Below are 12,734 nucleotides of genomic sequence, written 5' to 3'. Positions count from 1 at the left end.
AGATAGATAGATAGATAGATAGATAGATAGATAGATTGATAGATAGATAGATAGATAGATAGATAAAGTGAATGATTCATCAGCAAAGATCGAACAGGGTAATTCAACGAAAGCGTTGATCGTCACGTATGCGCACATCAACAGTCTGACGTAGAATGGAGGTAAAAACTCTAATAACTGCCGTCGCAACAAAAGTAGCCTACTGTCCTGAAGGATGTTCGCAAACTGTTGTTTATTGCTTCAGATATCTCGGGGTGAGTTGTGCTAGATCGTAGAAACCCTGCACCCTCAAATCTCAACTCCATTTGCAAGTAAGAGATGTTGCTGACACCAAAATCTGACGAAAATGGAAGGATTCAGCAATGTATGCTGTATTTATCTGGTATTTTATGCCTCCATGGGATACTCTTTATTATAAAAATGGTTTCAAGCCACATGATTTTGCGTGTTTGGTAGCGGTAAATGAAAACCCAATTCTGCGTTATATTAGCTTTTCCAAGAAGGTTGTCTTCAGGCCGCCTATACTTGTATCGCGATATCTCGAATGCTGTGCCGAGCGAAACATAAGACGGCCTGGTGTAGTACATTCAGTTGCTTAAAAACATCATGGACGAGCGATTTAGCTGGGTTCCAGGTGAGTCTTCCGTCAAAATCAAATTGATATGCAAATGAGTGTATCTCGTTAACTCCGTGCAATTTGTGTTCAAGTAGAACATCGGGGCTGCGCCTGCCTGATGCGCCTCAAGAGAGAGAGAGTCTCAGAGAGTCTTCAGCAACCCTATAAGTAGTGCAATAAGGCCCTTTGCAGTTTTCAGCGAACGGCACAAGTGTGAAGATGAGTTCATACGCACAGACCCACATAACGGCCACGCGTAGATTGGGGAAACTTTTCACCCCTTACGCGTTCTAGCCTATTCCACCTCATCATATAAGCAAGTAAACTGCTTGTAAACACCGTACTTGGTATACTAAGACACTGTAGCGTTCTAGGAGAGGCTAGAGTCAATTACTGTGTTCACCCGTTGATTGACCTCGTTTACGCGACAAAACTGTGACTAACAAAATTCATGGTTACCTCTTGGACTGACTGTCCGAATACAGGGTGGACAGTTTGGACACGAAAGCGACCAGCATATTATTACACCTGTAGACTCTTCTTGACATTTCGTCGTGTGTTTTGATGAAGCAATCTATTTATGGTTACTGAATACAAGTGATTGTTTAGAAAAGTTGATGGTCCTCTCTTGAACCAGTGAAGTACTTGCACCACCATGATGCATTACGAGCAGGGTATGACCACGCTTGATTCATTAAAAGTGAGGAACACCAATGTCTTCTATTTGCACTATGTTTCAAGCGTCAGCCAGCAAATGACCCTCTAGTTTTAAACATTGTGGACAGATTTTCACTTAACACTGGAAATCTTTGATCACTTTTTTGATATCTGGTTAAGATATGACCCAAAAGAAGATTTTACAAAATTTGGTTGCAATCTAGCACTTTCCGTTTTAATTCTCCGGGCTTGGAAAGACAAAAGTTTTAGTAAGGTTTTCTCGTTTCTTTTAGGTATCAAATTTGGCGTCCAGTTAAGTCAAGTTTATCCTTACACATTCCTTGAAGTAAGACTTTAGCAACATGCTCATAGAGAATGCATAAGAGCAGTGGAAATAACGTCCAAAGTCATTACGCGACACCGAGACATTTAGGGATCCAAGGAATTCGGACACCCATTAATTCTAGTGAAGAAAAGTTTGTGCTTGAGCCATGCGTAAACAGATATGGCCTGTTCTAATCCGTTTTTTGAGAAAAGCTGTTTCACGCGTCACGGCTGCCATCAACTATTAAGCGGATTAAGACACTCTTAGATATTCCACTGTACACCGAGAGGCGGTTCACTGATCTGTGTGGTGATGATCTTCGTCCAAGCCAGAGGATATGCCACGAACACTACTAATTCGACGGGAAAGTACACATACAACATCAAGTTTTCAAGACAGATAGCATTCGCCATCTGAGATCATAGGAGAAAAGCCGTCGAACTTCTACAAAAACAAGTTGAAAGTGAAACTACCAAACGAGGTTTTGTTGCTAGACAAGTGTCATGAATCATCAGTAATGGGAAGCCGTAGACAGGGACTCGATCTGTAATGAATGAAGAAATAACTTCCTGGTGCTTTGAAAAAGTGGAAGAAGATTACTGTTCTCAAAACCATTCTATTCATTCGGATCTATAATTCCGTGTTAGTAGTGTTACTCACAATCAACACCAATTTCATCAGCCTAGTTGCACTGGTACACAAAAACACGGGAACAATCAAGTCGTTGGTATGTATAAAGGAATACATGTGACCTTAAAAAGGCCTGCGCCGGTTGATACTGACGAGGGTTTTTGATTGCTAAGATGTGTGAACTTGGTCTAGTTAACAAAATTATAAAACGTGAACTTGATCAAACACTGACCACCATGCCCATCGTCCAGAATCTAAAACAAAAACCCTTGACTGGTACTGACATATTTTGAGAAGTCTTTTTAAATCGAGTTATGAAGGAAACGATTGAGAAATACGTGTAACGGCAATCGGTGTACAGCGCGCAATCTCCGCTTCACACAAACTGTTAGGTCTTTGATTATCTGCCTGAAATGCAAGCTGTACTTTCCACTAACATCAAAATTGCAAGTGTGCACGTAATCGTCCGATAATTGAAGGTCTCTTTCGTACGCATAGGTGTTACGGGAGATTCATTCAGGATTCCACTGAGTCTGCTGCGTAAACCAAATTGGTTTGCGAATGAATGCATTTGTTGAATTTTGTACCATTCAAGTTCAGGCAGAACATAAACTTGAGAGAAGTTTGAGAACTTCGCTTACCTGATGATCCTTAAGAAGGATGAAACCTGTCGTGAGTTGTTATGTAGGATTAAGAAGACGTGTGAGTAGTTTTCTTCAAGGAAGTTCCACCATCCGGTTCAAGCAAACTTAATTTTTACCTGGTTTGAGTGCCACTGCGAATTCAACTGTTCAATATGGGGAGATAATGATGGCTCACACATCTCTATGAGCCAGAATTGCATGAGAGATGCCTCAGTTATGCAGTTGAGGTTCCGTGTCGCACGATGGTGACTCCCCAGCATGTAGAAACGATAAATGGGACACGTGTAAACGCGCGACAATATACAATCCCCAATAAAATTCAGATGGAGAAAGTTATAATGACTGAAAAGGGGTCTTAACATGTGTAAATATGAACGACCACATAAAAACATCCTTAAAGTTCACCCTGGAAAAAATATGAGCATATGAGTAAAACGTGATTAAATACAAGTAACGGTGGGTTAAAATATGCACATAGGAGAAAAATGGAGACAGTAAATATAGTAGCATATTGCAAACATATGCGCATGTGGGCATATGAGGACGATCGAGTGGTTGAGAGTTGAACTTATCGACCCAAAGATCTGGATTCGAACCCAGCCCCTGTGTCTCAACTGCTCATATTTAGGCTTGGGCAACTTGGCAGTATGTGGGCTCACGTGCTTTCTTCGGGTAGCATGACAGCTACGCGCCGAATGAATAGCTGTTTTTACTTATAACGTGAGCACTAAAATATTCAATACTACTTGTATATAAATTTGCATAGATCTACTTGCATGTTTAAATATTTACAAATATATGCATATATGTGCATTTTATTGGAGCCAGTAGGTTTATCTTGGTAATAAAAACATGGACTTCTACCTGTAGAAAACACGCTCAGAAAGACACCAACCCACATTCTATCTCGTAACAAGAAAAAACGTTAGTGTGGAGGTTTCCTCTAGCGTGTTTTAGAAGTTCATCCGGCTAAAAGCGTTTAGATGATGGCTAGATGATGACAATCATGAGATCAGGTTCCTTGGGTATCGAAGACCGAGCTCATGGATACGTTACCGATAGATCACGCAATTCAACCTCAGCTGGAAGGTCTACTGTGCCACCTAACAAAGTTTTTTTGCGGCTCATCCTCCTCCTTGAGACACTGCAATTTCACCATAAAAGTGTAAACCCACTAAGGTGTGCTCCATTGAGGTATGTCGCAACACGGCCCTGAGTTTCAGAAGACACTGCGTGGTTCATACTTTTTTGTTTCGTTTTCTTCGTCATGAAACGATAATGTTTCACTAGAACTCTTATTCAACTAAACTGGGAAGTAGCTCCCACTCAACAACCGTCGTTCAAATACCATCAGACATTTAAAAAATATAGTTAAACGTAATTCGCTAAACTTTCTCAGTGCGTTGGGTTGCAGTGTAAAGTAACATGATTTTTCTCAAAGGTACTACATAATAGTTTCAAACGATGTGAGAATGAAACTAGCAATTTTTCCCTCCAATACAATCAGCTTTGTGAAGATGATTCATTTTTCTCGACCTCCAGGTGCCCGGCAGCACTTTTCACCCTTCAGACAGTTTTATTTAGCCAGGTCCCGTTGCTTTGAGATGCTTTGGATGCTTTTTCTCTGTAGTTATATCATGAGGTCATACAACGGCTAGTTGGGTTGTGTTGTTTTACTTGGAGTACAGAGGGAATTTTAACGGTATCAGTCAATTCAGTATCATGGTTGATTACTTATGGTACTATTAGGAGTCAATGCCTCTGTCCCAGTGTCCACTTCCAGATGTGGTCCAAAAAAACACCCTTAGTCGCCAGAAGCCCCCTTTTGGCACAGATTTTGGTTAAGCTAAGGAAGCCAATCCGTAATAAGAATAAACGAGAAGTAATAAATATGGATTTTGTCGTCCAGAAACAACACACTACTCACAAGGTTGCTGAAAACTACTCAACAACCCACAGAATGATTTCACCCTTCTCGGAGCTGATCAGGTATAGATGGTCCCTGTGTATGAGCAATGTGTTAAGTCTAGACAATAATGTATTGGAATATCTCGAATAGTATGCCAAGTATGACATGAGATGGCTTGGGACGGTACACTCATTTGAGGCAGACCTTCACAAATGAAAGGTTTAGCTGGACTCAGTTGATTCCCATATCAAAACCGAATTCGTTTGCAAATGTGAGTGTTCGTTGAAATCTGGAATGTATGCTGCAATCGAACTACACCTATGCGTAAAAAGTGGAGGGGCAGCGAGAAATTGTTATGTTTTTACTGAAAGCAACCAACGGCCCTATAGTAGTCCGAAGTCTGTACCATTCTACTGTGAGCGGTTGGTCAACAACGTGTTTGATGTGCGTTTAGGCGGGACATATTTCTTTCAAGGAGTTGAAGTCACTTAATTTTGTGTTCAATGGCTTCTTGAACGATGCATCCCAATGCTGAAGCATTCCAACTTATTGCTGTCCCCTTGCCAGCTTTAGGCCTTCGGGTTCGTGAAGCAGAAACGCAAGCAGCTGGCACATACGGATTGTCCTCCTGCAGAAATATTCGCTTAAAGATCACGAAAAATCCGACTTACCTGAACCAGTTACTATATAAGCATACTATCCATCAAAAATAATTCAGCGCACGACCGTTGAGACAAGCACTTGCATCTTGTAAAGTGTATATAGAGGCCTCGGGAACTCTAGGAGGCCCGGTTGATCTTGGTAAAATGTACTGCTAGGAGAATACTATTGGATTAGTGGCTTCGTCGTATTTACCTAGGTCATATGATTTTGTTAGTTCAGGAGGCCTAGCGCATACTTCTTCCCTTGTGTTGAAAAAACTGAAGAACCTGGTTTTGGACGAAGCTAGACAACGATTCCACCCATGGAATCTTGTAACTGAGTGGCAGTTTCTGAAGTGTTGTTCTTCTCATTTTACAATACTCTCCGGTCCCACAAGGGCGTTAAATTCGAACGTCTTCCTCAACCATTGAGAAACCTCAAACGAGGCAGCCCTGTTTCTTTACTTGGGGTTTATTCCTCTTAGATGAACGAAATGATTGACGGGGGGCAGAAGTCAACAAACACAATGTGAATGGTGAGTGCCAGTTAGTTTCCCTGACTTTCTAGTTTGATTTCCGCGTACGCTTATAAGCCATTCTTCACATCAACGGAGTTACTTGGGTCGGTTTCCTGAAACACTAATCCGAATGAACTTATGTGCTCAAAGGGTGGCAAGCATGGAAGAATCTCAAGTAGATGCATCTTAGATGATAATAAACATATCTTAAGCGATATCTCCCAAAAGTAGTGTCTGATAAGAATAGTCACGTAGGCCCCATACTTGATTAACTGAAATTTTATTGGCCATGTAGGTGTTTCAGGTGGTCTTGCTCGATTTGGTTTCACCCCACATGGGCGTGGAAATATTTTATACACCCGCACACACAAGCGACTAAGCGACCATCACCAGGCTCCACGACCCAACGTTTCATAAACCGAGTGATGGAATCACAGACTGGCTGTCTGTGACAAGCTAGTCACCAACCCTCAGTGAGCGCCCAACACGCCACAAATCGACAGGTATACGTTGCTTTTATCAAAATTACTTCACTGCATTACCCTAGCTACTTGATGTGTTTGTGAACGATTACTTTGAATACCAGAAAAAAGGGTTATTCCTCCCAAAGCCACTTATTTGTATCAGCTGTTGAGATATTCGAAAATACTTGAGGCGATATCAACCCAGGAATCTGACATCAATTTTGTGCTGTAGAAGGCAAGACACCTGGTGGGTTTCCTCAGGGTGCAACAAACATGCTCGCGGTTCGAACATACTGGTACAACTGGAGCAGATGTCTCGACTGAGGATACCTCAGCACATAATCGTTCTGTCACTAACTCTATGACAAACAGAGATAAGAATCAAGTGGATATTGTGAATTGAAGATCCCAATGCTAGAATAAAATGGCCACAAATACCTTACTAAGTTCCGCAGGAATGACTGGCGTGTTAAATACTGTTACTCATTGTGCATAGGTTCAGGTTCAACCCCACTACCACAACACGGTACAGTCATAATTTTGGTGATTTGCACCCACCCCGGCAAAGTCTTAAAATCCCATTTCTGAACATTATCTGCTCACTATTTTCACCATCTGAGAACCGACGTAACTGCCAATACTTCCAAATTAATGACGTTTTTTTGAAATGGTATGGGGTTGATTTTGGTTGGTCGGTCTATTCAGGATCATTTTTTCCACTGCAGATAAAATGTTCCACGTAGAGGTGGCTAGATCATTTCTTGTTTGGAAAATACCGCGGCATCACTCATAGTCATGAAAAAACAAAGATAATGTTCTTTGCTTTATAAGTAGGTTGAAACTTTGACTATTTATAGTAAAACTCTATATGAGTCGCTCATTCCCACAAACAAACGTGTCCCGAATTTCCATGTCATGGCTACAAAAACACCACACGGAATTGCCACAGTCTGGATGCAACTGGGTTAAGAACCAGCTCCAGAGCGTGTGAACTTTGAAAATCACATTCGAACTTGGTAAAAAAAATCCAATCGGGTAGCGTTCTTTGGGGGAGGGCTGAGAAAAGGCGTGAACTGTAGAACTTGACAGATGGAACTAAAGGATTTGTCTACACCTAATCGAAAGGCGTGAACTTAGAACTTGACAGATTGAACTAAAGGATTTGTCTACACCTAATCGAAACCGTGTAAATCCTGATAAGAAACAATAGAAGATTAACAGAAATGGGTCTTTAGACGATCTTAAGGGTGTTTGACTCCCTGCATATTGTGTCATTTCGACTTTTCTCGTCACAGGCGCCTTACATAGCATCCACTGGAGGCCAACTAAATGCATTGTTAGGTTTTCCCTATCAGTTTCTCTGACCTGGATTTGATATTTTACTCTCGGGCTTTAACTACAGTATCCAACTGAGAATCAGAGTAAGTCATCCTGATACTTCATAGCAACCCGGAAGTAATTAGCTAACAACAACATCACTCTCCAACGAGCGCCCAAATCATCTTTTTAAAAGTGGTCTCCTCGGTGAAACATTTTTACTTACACAGACGCAAGTTTGAGTAAACCCAAGTTGTGTGCATCAAGGGGGACACTTGAGTTTAAGAGGTGGTGAGCAGGAACCCACGACAGAGGGGCTGTTTAATGACAGACGTTTTCATTCTATATTAAACGTCCAGTGTAGTTGCAGCGGCCAGGATACAAAATATGACACTTAAGAATAGGATACCCTTGTCATCACTCCTCAAGTATGTGAATGCTACGTTACTTACATGTGATGGAAAGGGGGATCTAATGTCAATTCGAAAAGTGATCTAAACTGCGGAGCCTCCGAGTGACCTTTTCATATGGGAGGGGTTGGATTATTAACTACCACTGTATTGCAACAAAGACTTCCAGGTGGTCCGGTAAGAAGTAGTGCACGGGAATCTAACACATATCGGAAAATACAGTTTTTTTATATATTTAACTAGATCGGATAATCTTCTGACTACTGGTCGATAGTCAAAAACTTCCGTCTCATCAGACACTGGTCCACATCAAGGGATTACTTGTTAACTGTCAAGCGATGAGCTTGCAATTTTGCCCCATTTTTGACTGAATGCATTTCTTAAACACTCCTGTCCAAAGCTGTCTATTCCGGCGTCCGGTTACTGTATGTGTATCCTCCAGCTTCGTGCAGCTTATAATCGAATGCTCTCCATAATGCGTTGTTTATTCAACAAAAAATTGGAACTAAGCACAGATAAAACACCAGAGGGAGTGGAATTTCTGAATTGATGGCCACTCCGGTAGATTCCTGGAATTCAACCTGAAACGAGCGAAGTCAGTAAACTTACGACTGTGTCAACATTTCTTGTTAACTGCGAGGTCACTTTGAATGTACCGGGGTGCTGAATGTTGAACACTGTAGGATTTTAAGGGTTGAATTTTGTGCTTGACCCCGCTGTCATTTTATGGGAGGCGAGACAAGACTAATCGTTCAAATCTGGCTATTCTGATTTCTGAGACAACTCTGATTCGAGACAGTCCATTCCCTTACCCTGTATCATTCGGCTGTCGATTTGGTATTTTGGTTGCCAACACACTTATGGGTTTACGTGTATGGAGGAGAGGCCGGAAATTATGTTTCCGTTTAAGTGAGTGCTCCCAGTCAGTCGGTGGATAGAATCCAATCGACCGTATTTAGGTGGGTGGATACCCTGTCTAACCAACAATTTTCGATACAAAAGTACATGGCCACAACAAAGCAAGTTAGGAACGTGGAAACTGATCAATTCTGTACTTACAGACTAGGGAAGCAGCATCAAAAAGGCGTACTTACCGGGGCCCTCGTGCTTCCAACTCAAGTCTTCAAAGAATGCAGCATCTTCTAGCATGAGGAAAAGAAGCGATCCTGATCGGCAACATTTTCTGAGAGCTCTAGATCTATCCCGTGAATAGTTGTTGTGCTGCCCGTCTGGTAGTGTTCGAAACGTTGAGCTTTGCAGAATAGAGAAGCAGTCAACTTTCTACCTGTTCTTGATACTGCCTACATATTTTCGATTCACCTCATTGTTTCCGATGTAATACTGTTCAACTCTTGTGTGTACGTCAGGCTGGTGAGATGCAGAATGTGGAAGTTAAATTCGACATGGCCCGTAGAAGTTGATATCACACTGAACAGAGAGTGCTGAACAGACTGTTAATCACATGATCCATTCCTAATGTTCCGTTTCCCCCTATTTGGGATTTAGCAATGTGCCTTTGGAGATGTCGTGCATCCGTACAAAAGCCAATGAAACGTAGCTTGTTTTCTTTTGGTTGAAACGCGTATTTTGAACATTATTTCATGTTTTGTTATGCAGAGTCAGCAGAATAATTGAAAACCAAGAGCAACCCACCCCACCCATTCCGGTTGTATGCAGTTGGCATGCTTAATGGGATTTTTCTTATTAATAAGGCGAGTTTGGTTGTACTCAAAGCAAACGTTTGCTGATAGCGTTAGGCAGCGATCGAATTTAAACCAAAAAATCGCCCTTCATTTCGCGTTGGACATGATTTACAAGGTGACCAATTCTCAACTTACCCAAAAGTGTTACTCATCAATAGTATGGTTTCCATCATATTAAATGTCATCCACTTGATTCTACAGAGACTGAGTTTAGAGTTTTACTGAATATTTACTCAAAGGCTGCCAAAGAAAAGAACGGTCCATGGCAATCCTATTCCGTTCTACCGATGGGCTCCAATAAAGGGGAACGTCTTGGTGTAGAGGAAGTTCTTGAGATTCCATTGTATGCTTCATGGTAAAATCCGGCAAAGCTGTATGTCCAGGGTTTGTCAATCATCGCCCCCCACGTGAGGATCGAGGGTCGTTCAAAATGACCATTCTTGTATCAGGGGTTAACATTTGGTCAAACTGAGAATGACATGTGAGCTTCGCAAAGTGAGTGTAAATGAAGTGTAGAGACTACTCATTAGGTTGCTGAAAACTCTTTGACAGTCAAGGACCTTTAGGGGTTCATCAGATAGCCATACGAACCAAAACATGAGGTGCTCTCCACCTGTTCATTTGAAGAAGACCATCAAAAATGAAAGATACCGCTAGGATTCAGGTGAGTCTGCTGTGAAAACCACATTCGTGTCCAAATGTGCACAGCTGGAGTGAGGTAAAACTTTCTGATATTGACCGAAGACATGGCTTGAAAAAACAAAAGAACTCTGTGTTTGGATTAGCCTTGGATAGGTCTCACAACCCCTCTGAGTGATTCGGTCTATAGAAAATAGTCAGCCGTGCTCGTTGTTGCTGTAATTAAAAACGCTCAAAAGATGAACTCAATGAATGTCAAACACCACTTGTGACTTCCACAATTAAAATTTAGTGCGGTACCACTTTGCTTTCTGGCTTTTTTGCATAACGGGCTAGTGGTAGTTGAGTGATGAGTACTGAACAGAAAACCCCGGGACAAACTATCCTGAAATGCCTAACTGTTTGAACGGCTTGTACACTCACAAAATTCTTCTGTATACAATACCTTTCGACATATTATACAAATTACTAATATTTCCAATCTATTCCTTGGCTTTTACCTCAAGACTGATTTTTAGAGACCAATCCCAGCACTCTGTTTCCGAATAAATTCGGCAGACAATTTACCACACAGGTTCGATCTTGATCTCCACGTGGAGGAAAACGGGAGGAATTTGGTTTTCGTATACGAAAAATCAGCCGTTTCTTCCAGACCAAACCACCCTAATGACTGATGTCTGATGTCACCTCTGTCCGCAGCTCCCGTGCTGGAAACAGTTCACTCAGCCACACAGACCCTTCTCGCTCTAAGCAGTCCGTCCATCCATCACTGGCTGTCAAATCTGACAGGCCATCTTGCTTACCATTCGACTACATGCAGTCGTGTTCTTCTCCGGTTACTGGCACGCGTCTATCTATCATAGCAGCTCAACTGTCAGTTTGTCAAAGTTTAGAAGGGCTATCAGCAACCATTTTGAGGCATAGAATTCGAAGTGTTGACTCCCCAACTTCGCTGCACACACACACACGCATGGAGGAAAAGAGGGGTGAAACTGCCACCAAAACGTATATACAACCCATTTATAAAGTTGCCCAGTTCCAATTCACCCCTAGTTGGTGTTCATGTATCTTGTCTAAAACATTGCATGTGTGTGTGTGTGCGTGTATGCTGGTATTTTAGGTCTTAGAACTGCATCCAGGACCACATCTTTCAACACCCTACAAAGTTGAGAGAATGTGTGGACACTAGCAATCCAGGCAGTGACGCCTGTTCACGGTTTGACAGCTGCAATGAATGTGCCACTGGGGTCAGCCGTCAGCCAGATTATGCCAACCATGAAGGACTCTGGACTGTGACATGTCAAACATTGGTGATTTTAACGCGAGAAATATGGGCAAAGACGATGGGCAACACAATGTCGGGTTGGTCAGATTGCAATTGTGTTAGGTATACAGTGTAGTGCGATACGCACAGGGAGAGCAAGGGTAGGCGTGTATGTGGAATAGACGTGCTCCAGCTGACAGTGACTGTCAACTTATCAAGGTGTTGAAAGCACACAGAATGAATGCCCCCAAGACGTCGTGGTTAGTGCTGGTTACAGACCGTAGCATCTGAGAAAACAGTGATACACTCAAAGAGACCGTGATTTTCAGCTGACAGATTCTGAAAAAAATGAAGCTGAATTAGAAAATGAGTAATCAAAGAAACCTGACCGTAGCACAGTAAAACACAATTCTGATATCTAGACGTTTTATTCAGAGCGACGGCCGGCAGCATTCACTCAACAAATACTCTCATTCGCACACGAATTTAGCCTTGTTATGAGAATCACCTTAATTTTCTGTTAACGATGGTGCGATTCAACACAATGTGTTGAACCGGGCTATTTCACGTTTCGGTTGGTATGATTTCCGATTTGCTGAAGCAGATTTTTTAGACGTGGCACACTACTCGTAACGTTGTGAGTAGCGTGTCGTGCTTAGCAGAAATTCAGTTCTCCTGAGATGTTTCTCCCTGTGATTGACATCCGAACAGTTATCATTTTTGAGCTAAGACCAGAGATTTCAAAAACACTCTTAGATGCGGAGGTTTGCAAATCTTTGTTTGCGCCAGGTTAGAAGGAAAGTTTCAAACGATGCCTCTATCACGTAGGCGCAGTCGTTGAGTTTCCCTCCGGCTTTTGTTCTCCTTGGACCCGAATTAGAATGATTTCGACAGATACATTCATCTGTATATCAAGCTGATTTTCACGGCAGAATTTGCTATTTGAGATGGTACGATATTCGAAATATCGTCGTATATTTTGATAAAGGAAGCTACT

The 12,734-nt window shown here is 41.9% G+C and overlaps 1 protein-coding gene across 1 annotated transcript in view; it reads right to left on the bottom strand.

Moving 5' to 3' along the window:
- Positions 1-12,734, bottom strand: part of T265_02770 (hypothetical protein) — a gene marked incomplete at both ends in the record, with an annotated part of 68,834 nt that overhangs the window by 26,467 nt on the left and 29,633 nt on the right. Inside the window, one exon of the mRNA XM_009167085.1 lies at positions 9,226-9,273. Within this exon, the coding sequence (XP_009165349.1) occupies positions 9,226-9,273 (48 nt within the window). The remainder of the gene's footprint in view (positions 1-9,225; positions 9,274-12,734) is intronic.

The sequence above is a fragment of the Opisthorchis viverrini genome (genome assembly GCF_000715545.1).
Source record: "Opisthorchis viverrini unplaced genomic scaffold opera_v5_35, whole genome shotgun sequence".
Lineage (NCBI taxonomy): Eukaryota > Metazoa > Platyhelminthes > Trematoda > Opisthorchiida > Opisthorchiidae > Opisthorchis > Opisthorchis viverrini.
This window is presented reverse-complemented; position numbering and strand designations above follow the sequence as displayed.